Source organism: Opisthocomus hoazin, chromosome 20, assembly GCF_030867145.1.
Source record: "Opisthocomus hoazin isolate bOpiHoa1 chromosome 20, bOpiHoa1.hap1, whole genome shotgun sequence".
In the NCBI taxonomy this organism is placed as follows: Eukaryota; Metazoa; Chordata; class Aves; order Opisthocomiformes; family Opisthocomidae; genus Opisthocomus; species Opisthocomus hoazin.
In genome coordinates, this window is record NC_134433.1 from 12,963,521 (window position 1) to 12,984,243 (window position 20,723).

Here is a 20,723-nt window from a genome sequence, read left to right on the forward strand (position 1 = left end):
GATTACGCCTGGGTTATATATTGATCTAAAAGCAGAGTGCCAAATGCAGCCCACACCAGTTCAAGGGCAAATACTGAATCCATACGAGTGAGTTCACGTGCTTCAGCTCAGCAGTGGAAGGGTAATGACCAATGGCTCTTTTTGTCCTCTCAGCAGAACGTGAGGGCAAACCCAAGTGTATCAGTTCTTTATTGTACCAGTAAAATGAACATCACGGCTGCAGGAGGTACCTGTCCAATTTGCTGATGCTGCATCTTTGCGCTGTTTCCTCTCCTTCATCTGCACTTAAACAGATGAAGGAGTTGAAGTGATTAGTGCACACTCATTTGCTTGAGGCAGTGTATTCAGTAACCTGAACATGGAAACGAGAGCCAAGATTCCTTTGTTTTAAGCCAAGCCTAGCTCAATGAATACTGCAGTGTGTCACTTAAACAAATTTCTTCACCTGTGCATATGTATTTCCCAGTTTTTGAAAGTGGGAACCTATTAGCAACCTAGTGAATTATAAATAGCAAAAACTATTATGGGAAAGTGCCTGTATTGACAAATGTATATAGCCATTTACAGTCAAATACTAAAAGTCAGTGATTCTTTGTTAAAAATTAGTAATTGAAGTACACCCAGATGAAACTCTTGGGCACACTTACAAGCTGACTGTATGAAGTGACACAAAGAAGCTCTTAGGGCATAACTGCAGCCAGTCAAACATCAGCTCCCAGTGCCATAGCTAGAACACAGAATGTGGATGGGATTACGTGAGCAAGGGAATAATGGATAGCAGTAAGGAGATGTTATTGCCTCTTCACATATTGTATGGGAGTCTCTTGTTCTAGTTCCGTATCCTGGTATAAAATCTGCATTTCCAAAAGGATGTTGAGATTTGGAAAATACTTGGGAAACAGTCACCAGAATGATGAAAGATGTGGAAAACAGGCCTGATGATGGATGTTTAAGATGCTTGAGCTGTTTGCTTTATCCATGACATGGCTTGATAGTGATACAGGAGGATCAACATAGGGAAGAGATTCGTTAGATGAGATCTGTTGAGCTGTTACACAGCATGTTGTATGAGTAGAGTGATGACAGTGGTCCCTGACGGCTTTAAAAATCTGTGACAACGATGGTAACTACAATCAATCATAAGAATTAATTAGCTTGCAAGCCTGATTTTTCCACTGCAAAACCAAAAGCCACTGGAGCAGAATGGATAAAAATTTATTATAATTCTTAATATTTTATTATGTTAAATTAAATGGTTTAAAATACAACATTGTGATTTACTGTTCGTTTATGACCATCTGTACTAAGAACTAAGCTTCAAGTAGTCTAATAACATAACTTACATGAAAGTAGAGGCAGGCAGTATGCTTTTTCCTGCCAATGTTTAAGAGAAAGTAAAACCACTGAATTGATGGAGGTCTCTGACTAATCGCTAGACTTTTTTTAGAGTGCACGACGACTCCATTTTAGTTGTCTCGTCTTACCTAATTTGGAAACTAGGTAATTCAGAGTTAAGAAGCTCATTCAGAACTGAAGGAGGAAAGCTTTTTTCTGTCTTGTGGTCTGTGAATAAAAATAGATGTGAAAGTCTGTTCTGCTAATTTTTTAGATGCCTGAAGAGCATGTGTGTTCCAAAACCAACTGCTTTATCTCCTTAACTACAGTTAATATTGTCTTTGTTTACTAGATCTGTTACTTTTTAATGCTATGTTTTGGTAAGCTTTTCCATGTATTTCCAGAAATTCTAATAGAATTTACTAAGTTGTTAGAAAACAATTATTAAATCCTATTTTAATGACTTTGAGCTCCAGCTTCCATTTCAACTCAAAATTGCACAAACCATGAATAAAAATTCATTTAGTGGGGAAAAATACTCCCTGCTTGCTGATACAATAAACTGTAAAAATTAAATTCTATGCTTAGCTATAGAGTTGTTTTTGAAGTAACTAAATCACATATTTAAAATGAGGGAGTTGAAATCAACCTGTCCTGCACTTCAGGCAGAGGTGGGTAGGAATTTTGCTGATCCTAGCATCCATGAAACTTCTTTGGGAGAGAAAAGTAGCACATCCTCGGCAGGGATCATCACTGCGTTGGGCCCGTACCATGTCCTTGTAATGTCAGAGACAATCACTGGCCATTTGAGCAGCCTAACTGAGAGAGACAAGGCATAGGGACAGAAGTGCTCACTGACAGTGCTTTTAGAGAGCCTGATTTACGTGGCTGTTTTTCTTCTTCCCCCCCCACTTCAGATGTTCCATGAAGTAAATTTTTTATCAGTGACTCAGAGCAAAAGAAAATTTCAGATTTCAGTGATAAGATATTAGATGTCTGGGCAAGCTTTCAACTGAAAATGTGTTTTTTTGGCTTATCCAGCATAATGTACATGCTGAGATGTGAGTGCGTGAGCCTCTAGTCATGAGTACAACACCAAAAGCATGGACATAGGAAGGAATAGTGTTACGTAGGAGAAGATTCATCATTTTTGTGAATTTGTTTAAAGAAAGCCCAGATGTTGGAGTAGATGTCTTCTGGATCAATCATTTTCTAGGCCACAGATGACCAGAAAATCAGTTAAAAATAATTTAAAAAGAGATATTAGAGAAGGAAACCTGTAGAACTTAATGTTTAAACAATGTAGCCCAGACTAGTTTGGCCTTAAAATGATCTGTATTGGCCATAATTTGGGAATGTTTAACCCTCGGGATTTGAATTCAGGAGACGGACTTGTTCAGTGTTTACACAGACTGGGAGACAGGGTTGCTGTAGTTTGCTTCTGCTGCAGAGTGTGTCAGAAGAGACAAGTTCCTGAGCAGAGCTCCAGTAAGGAGCAGAGTTTTGCTGTGGACTGCAGTGGTGCCAGGATTTTCTGTCCTCTCCATGTCACATTATCCCCATACAAGGATGTCCATTATGGCTGTTGTACCTCAAAGGGAGGGCAATGTGGCTGCTGTGTCACATGTTTTGAGAAGTCTTGGAGATCTTTTAATGAAAGATTTAGCGGAGTGGCACATTTTTGTTAAAGCATTCTCTATTCATCTGTTATTCAGCAGAGGCAACAAGAAATTCTGCAAGGATCGTGCTCCCTGAGGTGAGCAGGAGGGGTCTGTGCATTGCTCTGCAGGGATGTGGCCGGGCAGGGGTAGCTCAGGAGGGTCCCCAGAGCAGTACTGCTGTGGTACCACAGCCCTGCGCCCGGGTGAGTGAGCACTGCATCTCAGCTGGATGGGGGAGGCGAGAGCCCCTCTGTGCTGGTGCAGCGAGACTGCTTTCCTTGCAAGAACTGATTATGCCATTAGCATGCAGATCTCTGCACCTCCCTTCTTTGTGAGCTTTTTACATATTCTGTGTGGTCTTGTGTGTCTAACGCAAGACAGGCTCAGAAGACGTTAATTTAGATATACTTCTGCTAGCAACAGGTGACAAGAGAAATAAAATACTTAAGAATGCTTAGACTTGCAAAACAGCACCAGGGTCAAGGCACTTTCTAACAGCTCAATAGAACTCCTTTAATAATACCTTATAAACTTTCCTGGCTGCCTGGCCTATTTACAGTCCTTGTCCTTACCCCTAATCCATTTCAGAAGATGTGTTTCCATTCTGATTCCGAGATTGCCCAGCAGGACGTTTGTCTTAGCACACAGGGACAGCTGTGTTGACAGTCTCTACAGCCTCGGGGCGTTACAGGCTCTCTGTAATCAGATGAGACCTGTGCATGCCTCAGTGCCTTAGCAGTGAACTGAAACAACCTTTGTCTGTTTGGGATGATAAAGGAAGTGACCATGTTTAGAAGTTTGGCAGTCATTTTGTCAGATCATCTAAAGGATATGTAAACTACAAAACCAAGTGAAGGTCCAGGAGTCTCTTTTACTGTAGCACTTCATCAGGCAGCATGAGAAAGAATGGTCTGGTGTTGGAGAAATGTTGGTGTTATGGTTTTACAGCTGTACATACCTATTTTCTGAAATATTTCTTTTTCTTCCTTTGTGCTGTGTGACAGAGGTAAATATGCACCTCTACTTGAGGAATCCTAGGAGTTACTGGTAACAGTAGTGCATAAACGTTAGACAGAAGTGGGATTTTTAAACTGCTAGCACACCATTTAAAATGCAGTTTGCATAACAATAGCAATGACCAAATCCCTGCTGAATGCTAGCCAAGAGTATCCATCAGTGAGTTTTATTCATGCTGTGTGACAGTGCAGTTAACTCAAGTCTGTGTTGATTCTATTTATTTCAATTTAGAAAACATCTCCACTGAGCAGTTGGTGTAATTATTGTAGGGACAAGGAGCAACATTTAGGACTGAGCCACGCATATAAATGCAAATCTTTTGCAAAACATTCTGTCATACTGCTTCTCCTAGGAGAGCAAGTCAGGCTTAAACAGAAGCAGATTCTGCTGTCAAGGTTCTTGCTGAAAATGCCCTTCCTCCAGCTCCCTTATGATTACATCAGGGGACCATTTGCTTTAGTGTCTCAGATGATCTCCACAGCTGCCTTACTGTACAGAGCGAGAGAAAGAGAGGCTTTAAGGTAAACCAGTGTAAACACACTTAATAGGTAGAACGTGCACTTTACGTTGTACCTTGTAACTAGCAGACTTGCAGTAGAGATCCTAGAGCACTGACACAATGTAAATAGGTGTTTATTAGCTTGACTGCTTCTTGTGAACCATAGGGGCTGTGTAGGTAATAAATATATAGAGATCTATGGTACACAGTAAACAGCTGGAACTTACTTCGTTGTCACAGGTATCTACACAGAATGGTTTGAATGCTTAGGCAGGCCAAAGGTCATGAACGTGAGACACACAAGTTTGAGAAAGTCTGTTTAGTGAAGGAACCTACAGTAATTAGCTCCGCCACTTGTTGCAATTGTTTCCTTCTGTTTATGATGATGAAGTCACACTGATCTGGTCAACCCGGGTCAACTACAATGTTACCAAGATGACTAAGTAAACTAGTCACTGTCCTTGAGTATTGCCTGCCACAACCCGGCGTGTTGCCAGCATTTGAATGTGGGAGCGTGAAGTGTTTCACAGTTGCCTACTCCGGCTTTGTCTGGATATTGGAAAGGTTATGGGATGGAACAGAGCCTCAGTTCCTTGTACAAACAAGCTCTTGATATAGCTGAAGTGTTGTTCAGGTCTCCTCAGCAGCAACAACCAAGATGGACGAGATACTCGAAACTGGACTGGCTGGGACCACACAGATTCCAAACAGCACAGTATGTGCTTGGCCATAATCTCTCTAACAAGCCAGGCAAAGAAAGCACTAGTAAGGGGCTACAGGCGCTGCTTCCTTCTTTAATCAGTTTCAGGAAGGTGTTAGAGCTGCAGATACACAAAATGAGGATGGTGGGCCTTGTGAAAAAATCTTTGATGCATTCTACTTCATAACAGTGTCCCATTGAAACATCTCTCTGTAACAGTCCCTGTTCCTGCCTGCTAAGAATTTCCTCATTGTATGCTGTCAGACTGGACGGGGTGAGTGAAGGAGAGCTCTAGCTATCGATAATAAGGAAAGGGGAAAAAAAAAAAGTCTAATCATATAAATCCCTGTAGTTCATTTCCTCTTAGAAGATCTGTGCTCTGTAATTATATTGCCAAAGAAGCCTTTCTTCTTCTGAGTTCACGTGAAAGCTAAATGGTTTTATTCCCTTTGGCCTTAGTTCAGTCAGTATACATGAAATTGCAAAGTTTTTTGGTTCTAGTGTAAGCTTGAATTAGAAGTTGGTGGGTGCAGTACTTCAGATTAGAGCAAACTATTAAAAAGAATAAATTCCTTAAAGGGACATTTGTTACGTTGGGAGTACGTTTCATGTAACCCCAACACCAAATAGGAATTTTGTTTAACCCACCAACAAAGAGTGCCAACAATCCAGAATTCGCAACATACAGCAACTAGGAATAGAACAAGATACTCTGTTAGGAGGTAGGTAATGCTAACAAATTGTTAAAAAATACATAGATATTTTCATTATAGTGAGTAAGATGGTGTAGAGGATACTCAATATGTCAAAGTAATTTGTTCTGTAGGAAGCATAGCTGTTTTGGTGATACAACATCAACTTTTTAAAAGTAGGAAGCAGAACTTGGTGAAGCAAATGGAAAGTGTATGTTTTCATTTGTCACATGTCCACCTTTTTTCCTAATGTACACTAGATTTTGGAAATGTGGATGGTGTTTTATGACCCATAATCTGTTTTATTGAACGAGAGATCGGTAACAAGGGAAATGAATGCTTTGCTGGACATCGTTGAGCATCTTTTGCCTCCTGTAGCTTCTTCAATCAGTTTTTATTAAAAACAAAAAAATATTTTTACTGCAGTACAGGGAACTGAAATAGTTCTTCAGAAACTGAAATGGGATTTGGGATGAGTATTTTGTTATCTGATCCTTCTGTACCAACTGAAGCATTAAATTAAAACAGTTTGATTACCGTTCCATGCCGAGTCATGCCCCCTCTTCTAACAAGTCACATATTAACTATCTTGTTCTACCTGCATACTCCTTATACAGTGATTTCAACACACTCTCATTTTAATGTTGCAGTCTATTTCTCTGCACTTACTACTTGCACTGAAATAATTCATTATATAGCCTTCCCTCCCTGAACATACTTTCTACATTCTTTATAGTTTTTGTGACTGTAAGATTAACAACTCTTTTCTGAGTTATGTGTAATTTTCTCTTCTTTAATAGTTAATATTTAACTGAATTTTGTTAAATGTGTAAATGTGGAGTCTGTTTTCAGATGAAGGATGAATGTTTTCCTGTACATCAGTTTTTAAGCCTTCTGAGCATGGAAAGGTCGGGCAAACAATGCTTGAAAGAAGCCAAATTTGTGCTTATTTTGGGGTGCAAAATGGCAGGGTATGAAAGGAATCAATTCACAATATAATTTGGATGTAGTCTTCATTAAGTGCATTCTACTTCATGTCATTACACAGCATCAGCAATATTTAAACCTTTCGTTTTGGAAGGAAGGGTCACATCTGTAATAAATTATGGTCTTTCTTACTTAAACAGTAGCATTGTCATAAATATTTTCTGCCTGTAGTTCTGTTTCATAGGCCAAATACTCAGCATTTCTCTTATTCTTGTAAGCAGCCACATGATGGGCTGCCAAGGCTGGTTTATCGTTTGCCTTGGAGAAGACATTGTATAATATTGCAAGAAACATTGGCAGACAGAGGTTTGATCTGCAGGGAAGAGAAGTAAAGGGTTTGCAGAATTTGTGCAAATAGATTGAGGCTTGAATGGGAGTACTGCATGCAGAACTCATACAAGAATATCAGAGAATTCAGCCAGTCTTACCAGTAAGGGGCAAAGAACACTTTATTGCAATGATCCTGTTTCTTCAAAAATGAGACTTGAGCCACTGATTTCATTCAAACTTTTTCAGTTCTTAAATTTTTAGCCAGAACTAACAAATTTCCTTTCAATGTTTTTTATGAAACATTTATATTTAGATGTAACCATAAATGTGGATGAAGATCTAGCTGTCAGACGGGGTTCTGATACCAAGGCATTCCTGCTTCTCAGTGCTGTATCTGCAGGGACCATTCTCGTTACAATGATCTTGTCATCATAGCAAAGTAAAGAAATCCATATAACCTCTTACTGGGGATAATGAGGTTTTACTGGAGAATGCAATATTTTAGGGCAAGACATGAGTTTGTGTAGACTACTCCTAAATAACATGTGCATAAGGAAAAGTGGCGAAGAATATTGCTAGAAACAGTCATCCAGGGCTGTGTCATAGCAATGCAGTCCAGAGCACAGTTACGTGATGCAGAGGTCAACACTTTGACCATCGACAGGTTTTGGTGGGTACTTTTAAGCAGCTCCTATGATGTTGGTGCCATGGTGCATAGTTTGGAACTGTGAATGTGTTTTCTGCTCTGTCCAAGTACCCAGGAATACATGAGGCTCTGCAGAGCACATATAAGAGGCCTGTTGAAAAATGGATTGTTCTTTGCCCCAGGCAGTAAAATGTATTCCTGGAGTGAGCGTGGGTGATGCAGCGCTGGGCTGCGGCCGTGCTGCGTGCCGGGAACTCAAAAGCTCGGTCCCAGGCTCTGCCCCTGACTCAGCGCTGTTGCCTCGGGCTCTCTAGGGAGAGTTAACTTAGCTCTTAATTCTCTCATTATAAAATGTGGAGATTATTACTTGCTTACTTCCCCATACCAGCTTCACAGGGGGGTTAGTTAATGAACATCTGTTAGTGTGTGGAAATAAATGCTGTAAAAGTGCTGAAGTAGTAGTCCTGCTGGTACTGTGATGGCATGGCTGCAGGTTGGCAAGCTGCAACTTTTTCTTACAGTATGGTGCTGTAAGATTATAATAACCATTTTAGCAACGCACCTGTAGAGCACAGCTTCCCTGTCTCCGAGGTTCTCCCTGTGCCCCCAGTACTTGTGAGGTTCTCCAGAGCCCAGGGCTGGGATGCTGCGCCAGCCGGGTTCTGTGCCACGGGGCGAGGCCGTGCACCCCCATGCAACCCGGGTACGTGCAATTCGTAGCACGCTGTGCTTGGTGAGGACGTTACATTCCCAGCTCCAGTTCATTATCCTCGCTCGTCTGCCACTCATGAAGAAAAAAAAGATAACTGTTCCCTTCTTTAAAGCTTGTTGATATCTTTACTCGCCCCGCCTGGTCTCCTGCAGTGGTGTCGGGGGCCGAAGCACCACTCGCGCTGCGCGGTGGCCTGTCTCCTGGGCCACTGCAGGCAGCTGCTGGAGCGCGAAGCCCCCTCTTGCAGGAGTTAATTATTTCCAGCCTTCGCCAGCCTTGTTCTGGTCCTCGAAGCGCATCTGGAGGCTGGAGGCTGGCGGCTGCCAGCAGCCTCCCGCTCGCCCGCGCTGTGAGCACCGTACGCAGGCCGGCAGCGCTGCTGGGCGAGCGGGAGGCTCGCTACTGGGCCAAAGGTCGGCGGCTGCGTTGCAGCCCCGCGGCACCACTGGCCGAGCTGAGCCGAGCCGAGCAGGCAGCAGCCGGGTTACTGCCGATCGCTCCGGCTGTTGCTATAGCAAAACCATTGCATAACGCTCCCATTAGATCAGAGAGCGGAGGGGAGGAAGGCTGCACGATAAAGGTCATTGCGTTGTTGTACTCATTTTGTTCATTGTCGTTGAGGCCTGCTTAGCTGTTGCAAATTGAGTTCCAAGCATAGTTCATAGCTCCTGGCTGGGCTGCCCTGGAAGCCAGTGCGGGTTTTTGCCGGCTGCAGAGAGCGAGCAGGGCCTGGCCTAGAGCTTGTTCATGTAATCATGTAAATAGGGCATTCACATGGATGGGGCTGGCAAGACAGTGCCTGCAAGAGGATTGTTTGCATGAGCAGAAACTTTGCATGTCAGTGAAATTTGTGGGATCAAGCTCACAGTTAAGATAGGTGTTTAACTGCTTGATGCAAGCTGTCTTACAAAAGGAAGTGACTGGATGGGAGTAAGAGAATTTGCACCCAGCTAGAGAGCTCAGGGCATCAGAACCTCAGTGTTATCATGGGTGGGTACACCATGACTTCGAGAAGTAATGCTCCCATGTCATTGCATAGATCAAATGGATTGCAGGAGGCGGTTGTTTGTGGGAGGCTGAGGAGTCAGGGAACCGCTTTCTGGATGGAATTGGTACAGGGAAGCTGGAATGTTGTGACATGGGAAGCTGCATTTGGAACCAGGCCATCGTCCTCTGGAGATCTCTGCTGAAGTTGCATCTGTATCTACATAAGTTTTGGCATGAGAAATAAATGTACATGAAGTGACTATTCTGTGCATTCTCTTCCTAGATGATTAATTAAAGTGGCTGAGGGATTGGTTTGGCTACAAGCTTTCTCCTGAGGTTTCTGACAGCAGTTTATTTGTTGCATGGAATAGACCAAGGTCAATCTCTTTGGTAGGAGCAATTATGCTTTTGGCTGTCCTTCTCTTTGAGGCTCTGGCCCATGCCATTAAGTCAGTTGCAAAGTTCTGTATGACTTACCCGGGCCAGAATCAGAACTGCAGTTTTTGTCTATGTAGTGTGGTGTATTTATCATTCCAAGAGCAAACAGATTTAATATTAAGGTTGCGATGAAGTGGTGCTAGGTTTATTTGGTATATACAGATTGTGGTGTTTCAGTAATTTGCCTCTGAAGGATTTTGCTGGCTGCTGTAAGAGACTTTCTGTTCCTTCCTCTTGGGTTTGTACCTTTTCCACTGTGGAGTCCTGGGCATGTTACGATGCATGTCAGGAACTTCATGTGCCACTCCTGTAGTAAAAACCTAGCTAGGAAGAACACACTACATTCCACTTCCACCTGCCCGCTTGCTGCTCTTCTGCCAGAAGAGTGGGGCCTCCTGCCCAACAGTTTGAAACCGGAGGTCTGTCCTACTTGAACCCATGGTGCCAGGACTCGTGTTAGCTGGACATGGCTTCTTGGTGCCTGGGTTAAGGTACCCTGTGCCAAACTCTGCCCTGCTGCACTGTTCTTTTTTTTCAAATCATTTTACTAAACAAAAGAAATGAGTAAGGAAAGAGTGAAGTCCTGTGGTCTGCTCCTCAGGGTCCTGGTTTTGCTGGTGATCTGTATTTCAGTTTTAAACCATAAGTTTTTATTGTGGGGTTGCTGGGCTTCTTGTTCTCTTTCAGGACAACTTAGACTGTTGGGCCCCAGATGAATTCCTAGGCACTATGGCAAAGCCAATAATAATAATGAGGAAGTGAGCAGTGCTAAGAGCTATTCTGGGAACTGCCTGATTATTTCATACAGGCCTAATGATGCTCATTCCTTGTAGTACAGATGGTGCTTTTGGAGAGATGTGGTGTGTGTTCTTCCCCTATTATTGTCAGAAATAGCGGAGTGGCCAGAGACATCCTATAGTGGTAAGTAATTGAGCCCAAGGAGCTAGGTGTGAGTAGAGATGCGTCCACCTTTTTTAGTTTCAGATCAGTTTATCCCTCCTCTGGGAGCTGACATAGACAAGAGCAGATTGTTCTGGGAATGTGGAGCAAAATTCCCCAAGGCCACAAACTGCTATAGTCTGCACTGTTCAAGCTCTCCACTGAGCATTTCCATCAAACATCTTCTCGGCCTTAGGGAGGTGTTGAAGTCCTGCTACATATGTACCTTTGCCCAGCAATTTTGCGCTAAGATCCCAGAGTTGCATGTTTGAAGATGTTTCTCTTATTAGAGGTCTACAGATGAGGTTGCCAGATGTTGCCAATAGGTCTGTTATTTGTCAGTCATTTGGGACAAATACCAGAAATGCACTTTTTACTCAGAAGAAGGTTGGTGAATTCCTGTTTTCCTAAACTGGGTAGGGACTTTAATGGTCTACTTTCCTGCATACCTCTGCAAGATGTGAGCGGAATTGACTTCATTTCACACTGCACTATTGTCTGCTGCCCAAACCACACTTCAGTGGGCCAGAGGAGGAACTGCTGACTCATAATTCAGCATGGCAGCCCCAAACCTCATGAGACTGCTAAGTCTGGCCTCTGACTGATGTTTTCAGTGAAGTCTGTTAATGGCCCCCAACAGATCACGCAGAAGTCCAGCTCCTCTGAAATGAAAGGGAGGCTTCTTGCCCAGCTCTTGGCAAGTAAGTGTTGGCAGTCTGTAGTGCTGGAAACCGCTGGTTGTGCTAGAAAAGGCTAAATTCTGGCTGGCCGAAAATGTGTCACTGATGTGGGAGCTGTGGGCCCCACTCAGTTGGCGGGCACATTGTGTAGTCTGGTCACATCATGGCTGTCCGGGACAAAGGGCTGTAATGGGCCTTGGCTTGGCACGTAGTGTGCGTGCAAAGTGATTGCAGCTCAAACATGAATGAAAGTTGGGGATAAAAGGTAGCATAAAAACCAGTACCCAACCTGAGGGTGAAAGGTAAGGGGGAACTGCTTTACTTTTTAAAGAATTCTCTTCAGGGACTTTAACTTCATTGTTTTGTTACTACCAGTCTCACCAAGGATCCAGATACACCCCATGGCACTGCGTGGTTCTTGCAAACAACCCGTTGCGGGCTTCTGCTTAAATTCAAGCTCGGGCTTCTCAGCGTAGGTTGGAGTGAATGAACTGGGGGCCACTCCTTCCTCTGGCAGCTAAATTCAAAGCTGTGCATGACAGCAAGGTGTTCAGTGCTCACTGCGTTGTGTGGTTGATCAATCAGTGATGATGACTACACAGATTCTGACGTGTTCTTCGCACTAGTTCCTGAGCACGTTCCAGCAGCGCCGTAATAATAAAGGTGTCACACATGGAGTGTGATGCTTGCACGTGAGACTCCAGGTCTTGTTTCTCCTGTTGCAGGTCATATGTTTGCAGCATAGCGTTGGGCCAGTGCTGCATACTAAGTGCATGGCAGCCACAGATGTGATTTTCTGTGTGAGACCAAGGATCGGACAAGGAGTTGTAGACATATGCTGGAAATATTGTTTCCCACCAGTGTGACCCTACCAGAAATCATGTTCCTTAGCTGAAGTATTGCATAGTGACACCTTGCCACTACGTGACCAAAGCAAGGTCCCCAGCAGGTGACACACCCAAACCCAAACGTGTGGTTTGGCAAACAGGGTCTCCATTGTTAGGATAACATTTGACCCAAATATCTCAGCTTTCTTGTGTGCTCTGGAGAGTCTGGGGAATTTTAAACTTTAAGTATTGCTGTGTTTCTGCTAAAAAGGATATGTTCCAAGGAAGTATTCCTGGTATTTGCAGCTGAAAGCAAAGCGGTTTGTGATGACACATGATTTGGGAGTCCGTTCACTGTTTGGCACCAGCCCCTGAGGAAGTCCTAACTGCTTGAGAAGATGCTATCCTTGTTGCAGAGTTCCCCTGCACCACAGAGGCAGAGCTGTTCACCGTATCCATCATTCTGGAGCTTTACACAGCCTGTTCTATGTTTTGGGCCAAGCCGTCAAGTCAGGACAAAGATGTTGAACTTGATTCCATATTCTGTGGGAAGACAATGCAAGGAGTAAAGGACAGGTTTGGGGGGTTCCCAGTACCCAGAATTGCCAAGACATGTGTTTTAGATTTCGGTCTAGAAAGCGGAGAACAGACATAACACTTTTCTTAGAAGGATCTAAAACTTCTTTACATAGGTGTGAACATGCAATTATTTCCGTTTCAGAGGTGTGAAGAGCGGAAGATAGGAAAGCTGTGACTAAATCAGCGATTAACTCAGAGTTAGTTGAGCTGAATTTTGTTTCCTGTCTTACACAGCAGGGTCAGATGCCCTCTCTGAGTTAGTTTTTAAAAGTTACTTTTTAAAGCTAGCTTTAGCTGCTGTAGTTTCTATGCGTTTCTGTTCTTGAAAGGCACCATCAATTGTTTTTGTTTGGAGACATTGAATATGAACTTGTTCCTACAGAGCTTTGTGCTGTAATTTATCAACAAGGCACTGAGGCACAGACGTCAAATGAATACCAGATTTCAAATTATGATAAGCAATTGTGTCATCTCTGTGAATAGACATTAAACTCTGCTGAGAAATCATCAATAATTCATTTAAAAAAATAAATGAGTACAGGGACATTTGGATGCATCTTTGCAAACAAGCAGTCCTGTGTGCTGTAATAATTCCTTTGAATTTAAACCCAAAGGATGCTTATTTCTTGAACAGAAACACATGATCATGCCCAAGTCAAAAAGTTTGTTCCCTAGACATCTAATTACCATTTACCTTTGGGGAGTTATGGAGGTACTTGGAATATTATCTGTCAGAGGTGCACTGTGTTTTTACGTAGCTCAGTGGAGAAGCATGCACAGCTTGCCTGGACATTTGAGCAAGCTGAACGGAGCACTCTCTGTCTTTGTGTTCTTTCTCTTTACACATGACTTCTGCCTGGTATGGCCACATTAGTGACATCAGCACTTACCTGGCAGCTAGATTTCTTTAATTTACCCTGGAAATTTATTTTAAGTAGGTCCAAACTTACACATTACAAAAGTTAAGGACGGGAGAAAAGGATTGTGTCCGTTCTGCTTTTTTCCTTTTGTGAAATATTTGAAGTGTATTTTATTTTTGATATTCCAGTTGCTGACATATTCACCATTTCCTTAACCCTCTACTTACACCAAAACCTAAGATTCTTATTTCCAATCTTAAAATACAAATCTCAGAATAATTTAGGTGTCTTTACTATGAGGAGACGGAGGAAGCTGCTGGTGTAAAAATTTCAGCTTGAGATTCTCTGTCGTAGGTGGCTTTTCATTTGACAGTTAGCATCCTGGTTTAGTCCATTTCTCTCCTAAATTGTAGATTGTCACATTCCAGTAAGCATACAGCATCTGTTCTCTGTATAACATGGTGTTGCAGGATGCTGATCGTTTGTGTAAGTGGGCTTTTTTCAATTGAATCAGAGATGTACATGCAGCCTAGCAGCAATATTTCCCTGCTGTCTGCAATTGGCCATTATAGGAAGAGAAATTTATAAACAGTTCTTAATGTAAGGATTTAGAGGCTCTGCTTCAAGATCTAGGGCTAGTCTGTCTTGTCTTATCTTAGCATAATCTCAAAAATAAAAATTCTCTGCTCTACTTTAGTAAGCATGAAATAATTTCTGTTTACACAATTTTTTCGGTTACTTTGATGCTATGATATAAAGGTCACCGATGGCCTGTAGTCATCATGTGGCTTTTTCACTAATTGTGCACTCACGTCATTTTGTTCTGTGGAATCTTTTGCTTTTTGATCCAGTTTCAATTGCCCAGAAGTTCATTTCATACAGTTAACTATACAAAGGGCATCCTTTGTTCCAACAAACACATTGCGGTTATTGTTCTCAGCTGAGAACCTTGTGCACAGCCATTCACCTGTTTCCTCTGTAATCCACCATCAATGTACCGACCTTTGTGCTGATTTAATATAAAATAATTTGTTGGGGAGAGGAGGGATAAGGAGGAGAAATTATAAGAAAATGTTTCCTGGTCCCTAGTTTTGGATTGATTAAGGTCATGCTGCAGAATAAGAAGGCTTCTTATTGAAATGGGAAAGCTCTTTCATCTGGACCCTTTTGGTGTGTAGTGGAATGGAAAATCACATTAGTACCTTGAAAGTTTTGCTCTGGTGTCTCAGAATGTATTAATGGAGACCTAAACATCTTCTAGAAGGAACCCTATTGCCACTCCGCTCCCTTCCCTATTGCCACCTGTAAAGGCTCCATGTGAGGGCAGAGAGGGCACTTGCCGGTCCCCATCAAAGTGACTGTCACATCACGAGAGGCACGGCTTCATGGTGCACCCAGGGGCCCGAGGATTGCCCAGTCCAACAGATTTCAGGAGGAACAGATCTCAAGGTTATTCTAGCTGCAAGTGTCCCCTATAGGACAGCCCATTTGCTGTTTGTTAAGCCACGTGGACATGGCATAGACCAACTGTTTAGTTTAACATAACCTTTAGAGCAGTCATGAGAGCTTAGTTCATGAGCAGAATAAATTCCATGGAAGGCTTTGAAAGAAGATTGTACGTATAAATGCACTGGCTGTTGCTAAAAGATCTGTGGAAAATGAGCAGTGGAAAATTGGACAGGGATTGAGCAATATATCATGTAAGAAGGGTGTAACTTGGCAATATATAAGTGTGAAGGTTTTTAAATCTCTATCTTGGCCAGAAGAGAGCTTCCAAATGACAAGAATCTCACCATCTTGAGCACAAACGTTCCTAGAAAGATGACCCTACAAAATTGTCCGGGCTGCTGGCAGGGATAACGTTACTGGCAACATGCACAGTGTTTTAATGGCCAAGGCTGAGGCATAAGAGGAGCCACGCTCCACAGCCCACAGCAGGCAAGAGGCCTGAAGAGGAGCTGGCATCAGGCAGTGATTTTTAACATTTCTTTCATTCAGCCAGCTGTAAGACTGCTGGGCAAGATCTGCGCAAGGTTGGGTTTTGGTTAAATGTGCTGATGTGATTTGCTGTGGCCCTCCTGTAGCTCTCTGGTGTCTGGGCCAAGATATCCAGGACATCCACCACATTCTTCCTATGCAGACCTTGGGAAGGGGAACTGCAGGTGCCAGGGTCTGCTCTGTCTCCTCAGCTTGGCAAGGAGGAAAGCAAGGGGGTGAGAAGGAGAAACCCAGGGGTGCTGTCCAGTTCTCACTGCCAACAGTGGATGGGTAAATAGAAAGGCACAGGTTTTTGTTTTCGGAACACAATGTGTCCCATGACTGGTCCTGCTGAAATCAGTGAGGAGAGACAGACGCTACTCCATACCGTGGCAACTGCAGCACCATAATTCTCAATTTCTCTCTCTCTTCAGTCTATAGATCCTTTGGCACAGCTGTGAATTCCCTGTACAGTGCACAGCATGGCTTTCACTGAAAATAGCTGGGAAAACAACATTTCTGAGCCTTATTCCATTAAAATAATTTTTTTTTTGCTTCTTGTATGCATCTCCCTATTTTTCCCTGGTGAACAAGGGCTGCATCCAAAGCAGCCACCTGCATTCAGTATCAGTCATGTGGAATGCCCATAAACATCACTTCCAGACCGTAATAGTTTGGTGGAAATGAGGCCAAGTGACCAAACCCCTCTACCCTTCCCACCAGCACTCTCCAGCAGTGTGACCTGGGAGGCCTCTCCAGTGCGGGATTTATATCTTGATCTGTCCCAGTGACTGACAGCAGCAGCAAGGAGCTCTCTGGGGGAAAGGACAGGGGGGAGGGCTGGGGAACCGTGTCTACTGGGACAAGCTCCAGTCTGCTCCAGGGAATGTGCTAATTTTCACTCCTTTATAGTTTTTTATCTCAGCTCTTCGACCTTGAGCTCAGAGGCATTATCAGCCTTAGCCAGAAAGGCAGTGTGGAGTTAACCGTTCAAATGCTGAATGTTTCTGATACAAAGTCCTGAAGGTAAAAACATACTGAATGCAACTTATTTCAATAGTGCAACAAGTCAGTGGACTTTTCAGGTTTGATGAGGACTGATTTACGATATTAGGAAAAATATTTTGTACTGAATAGATGATCTTGTGAACTACAGCAGTTTCCAAAGTTTGTATGCCCCTGCAAAATTCCTAGAGCATGTAGAGACCTCCTGTAAGAATGTGTCCTGTGTGCATTGCTATATGGTGTATATGAACTTGGTTTTCTCAGTCACCTTTTCACCCTTACCTGGACCCAATTATAGATATCCAGAGCACAGGCAGAAAGTTATTGGTCTCATGCTTTCAGTGGGGTCCTTACTATCATGGTAACTCTTAAATTTTTGATTTTACAAAGTATTATACAAACTCTTACCAAAAAAAAAAAAAAGTAATTTCCTGGAGCAGTCTAGACTGATATATTGCCAATTCTGCTATTGACTGCTCTGGGTGACTTTGAGCATGTCACTTAACCTGTGTGTCACGTTTCATGTTTGCAGAATGAGCTAAGAATACTTCAGCGGGCCATCATGGGTATTAAGGAGTTATAAATGTGCTTATGTACATGTGTGTCTTGTTTGGCAAGATCAGCTTCTCTGTCTTTGGTGCCTGACAAATGATATTATGCAAGAAAAAGAATTCCTTTTCCTTGCTGGGAGCGAGTGGTCATTCATGAGCCAGCAGTGAGTGGGTAGAAGCAGAATGTTTTGCAGAATATTCCGCCTTAATCAGTTCAGTGTTCTTAGAGTTAATTTGCTCATGCCTTCAGATTGTTTTGTTTCCAGGGATTCTAAACCGTTGCCTCCAGCTGTTCATTTCCATTGAACGAGGGTGATCTTTATCTGTCTAAACTAGTTAAAACCTGCTCCACTACCCGGCAACCTTTTTGGAAACAGCCCAATAAAGCTGAGTGCAGTGGCTATGACACCAAAACCTCCTGAACAACATAAATTCCAAGCCCTACTTTTTTTTCTAACCTCTCACTGTTGGAGTACCCCTCCTGTTTTAGTGGGACTCTTCACTTCCTCCACAGCTCCATTTAACCCCTGTCCGAAAAGGGGATGATGTTTGATAGTGGCAGTGAAGAATCTAATTTACTAATTTACTTCTTTAAGATTATCAGATTAAGCCTTGACATAACCTCAAAGGTACCATTTGAACAACTGAAGCACTGTTAGACTTGCGTTTAGACTCTACTCAGTGTGCATGTTGCTTGGGATGTTTTAGCTGAAGCGTATTTTTAAAATGTGCTTCACTTAAAGCTTGCTGTGTCATGGTGGGACTTGTAATGCCTTTGGGGTCAACAGGGCCACTTCCTCTTCAAAATGAGATGTGAAAGTTTTTGTCTTGAGCAGATGAAATGCAGGTTTAAATTGATGAGACAGCCACCAGATGTACCAAAGAATCTTTCCTATGATGAAATTCAAATATCTTCTATACATCAGGCAAGGGTGCTGTCTATATGAGAGGGAATTGCAAACATAACCAAAAATTTCTGTTGTTGGTAATACCGCTACAGGGACCATAGCTAGAATGTGTACACAAATGTAGAAACACCTTCCCTTGTTGCTGGGGTTTCTAATAGCACATTATTTTGACTTGTACTGGACAGGAGTATGTAACACGACGGGTAAAATGCTGATGGTCAGTTTGTACTTTAGGCTCTTCCTTCTACTACTACTACTGTTAACAGCAGTGGGAAAATTTGTGGCCAGAAGACCTCTCATGACGACCCAGGCTGAGCTTTACTTTGGAATGTGCCAAGGAGACATTTTGCTGATGTTTCTTTGCAGATGTTCTCGTCCTGCTGTCTGGGGAGTCAACAAGGCCCGAGGAGCATTGGGAGGTAGCGCCCCTGCTCTCAGCAGCAAACAGCTGGATCAGTTCAGATCCAAACCCACGTGTCTGTGTGAGAAGGCTGTGTAGCCGCTTTTCTGCTAAACCCCCTCAGCAATTATCAGACTATCAGAGGAGGGAAAAGGTCTGAGAAAAAGACCAGTTTAACATGTCATTATTGGTCTTTAGCAGCTGCGTGTTATCCTATTGTTACTAATAACCTTTTTAACTTTGCAAGCTTGTTTTCTTGGCTTCATTCAAACATAATGACTGGGGGGTCAAATTCAGCTCTCAGTTGTGTAAATATGGAATCATTCTGTTGGCTGTCTGGTGTTCTTTTGCATTTGGCTCATGGTCCCCGCCCCTAGAAGCCTGCAGTCTGAAATACCCAGGCAGAGCATTCAATCACGGAATGCTTGGTATACCCAGTTGGTATGCAAAGCGTAAAATAAACAGATGAAGAACTACTATCAAATCCATGCAATGTGATTATGGCTCTGTTGTCCTCTGGTTGAGGTTAATGTGTTATTCCTGTATAAATGAGAGTTTGCTTGTTGCTTTTCATATGTAATTCACCATTAGATTGTGACTGGAAAGTCTTTCAGGAAAATGTGTTTTAAAAGGGGTTTTAAATAAAGAGAGAAAGAAATTTGATTGGGATGAATAGTGAGCAAGGAGCATTGAACAAAATAGATGTTACTTAAAGCAAAGCAGTCAGAAAGTCTGCCTCAATGGTAAGAAAGGGAGACCTTGGCAAATCTGTGAGGAGGGTGCTGGAACTGTGGTTTCCCTTTCAACTCTCCAATATACAAGCTTGTAAGACTCTTAAGTAAGGTTCAGTGGTTTTATATGGTAAATAATTTTATCTTGATTTCATTCTCTGATAAGAGGATCTCTCTTTTCTACCATCGTCTTTCTAAAGTTCTCAGCAGTGAAGTGACTTCCTGCTCTTCTCATTTTCAGGGATCTTCCAGATAATCCTGCTGTTGAATGGGACACACAGCTCCTCGCCACCTTGGTGCTGAAGCACATAGAAGCCAGTAACGTCAACCTGGTAATGTGAAACTTTCTACAGCATAGGCAATTTCCACAATACTTTTAAGCTAGTGTTCTATGCTTTTTCCTTCCCTCAGAAAGCTTTATTTGAAAGCTTTAAAGTTAGGATTCTGCTTCTGGAGTCTCTGTGAGATAGTCTAGGACAGGGAGGGAGTATAATTAACTAATTTTGAAATATTTGCTTTATAATGTTTATCCGTTTCTCTAGCTAGATCTTATGAAGCCTCTTTTGGGTTGTAGCGCCACCAGCCTTCACTGAAGTAAAAGCTGCAAAGTGGTTAAAAACTGCAAACTGTTGGAACTACTAAGTTTCACTGTAATAGATCTTGGGGTTCATGAATTGTAGAAGAATCTCTGAGTGAGCCCACCTGAATTTCAGGTCTAAAGTGAAAGCAACTTTGCATTTTGTACTTTAAGGCTTTTTGTGAGTATTTGTACAGCTCCTGTGTCTTGACAAGTAAGACATGGTCATTTTAAACTTCTTTCAAACACTGCAAACAACTGCTAGAAGTTCAGGACAAATAGAATTGCTCCACTGGAAAATATAGAAAAGGATGATGGTGTAGTTTGGATCTACCTTTTCTACCTGGAGATCTTTCTTTGCTTCCCAGTGTTCCATGAACAGTGGAGGAATTTTGCTTTACTGCCTTCTCCAACATTTTCTACATTTTAAAGAAACCATTTTGCCCTGCTACTGGGTTTCATTGATGAAGAGACCCCATCTGGGATTTAAACTGACGTTTAGGCTTAGATTTGAAGTACATTGTCAGGCATGCGTTAGAGAGCTAGATTAGCAGGTCTGTAGGTTGGGATTGAAGCATATTAAATCAGGGAGATTTCCTAGCACTGCTGTAGTTTGGGTTTTTTTTTTTTCTGACAGAACAGGTGTAAGGGCCTGAGCATGGAAAAGGTTGTGTTCTGTTCTTTCCTGTTGAACCTTGCTCCAGGTATGTCACTGTCACACACTGATTAGCAGCAAAATCACAAA

At 42.6% G+C, this 20,723-nt stretch overlaps 1 protein-coding gene across 1 annotated transcript in view; it reads left to right on the forward strand.

Moving 5' to 3' along the window:
• Positions 1-20,723, forward strand: part of PIGL (phosphatidylinositol glycan anchor biosynthesis class L) — a 62,318-nt gene that overhangs the window by 19,990 nt on the left and 21,605 nt on the right. The window contains exon 3 of the mRNA XM_075439928.1: positions 19,643-19,733. Coding sequence (XP_075296043.1) covers positions 19,643-19,733 — 91 coding nt within the window. The remainder of the gene's footprint in view (positions 1-19,642; positions 19,734-20,723) is intronic.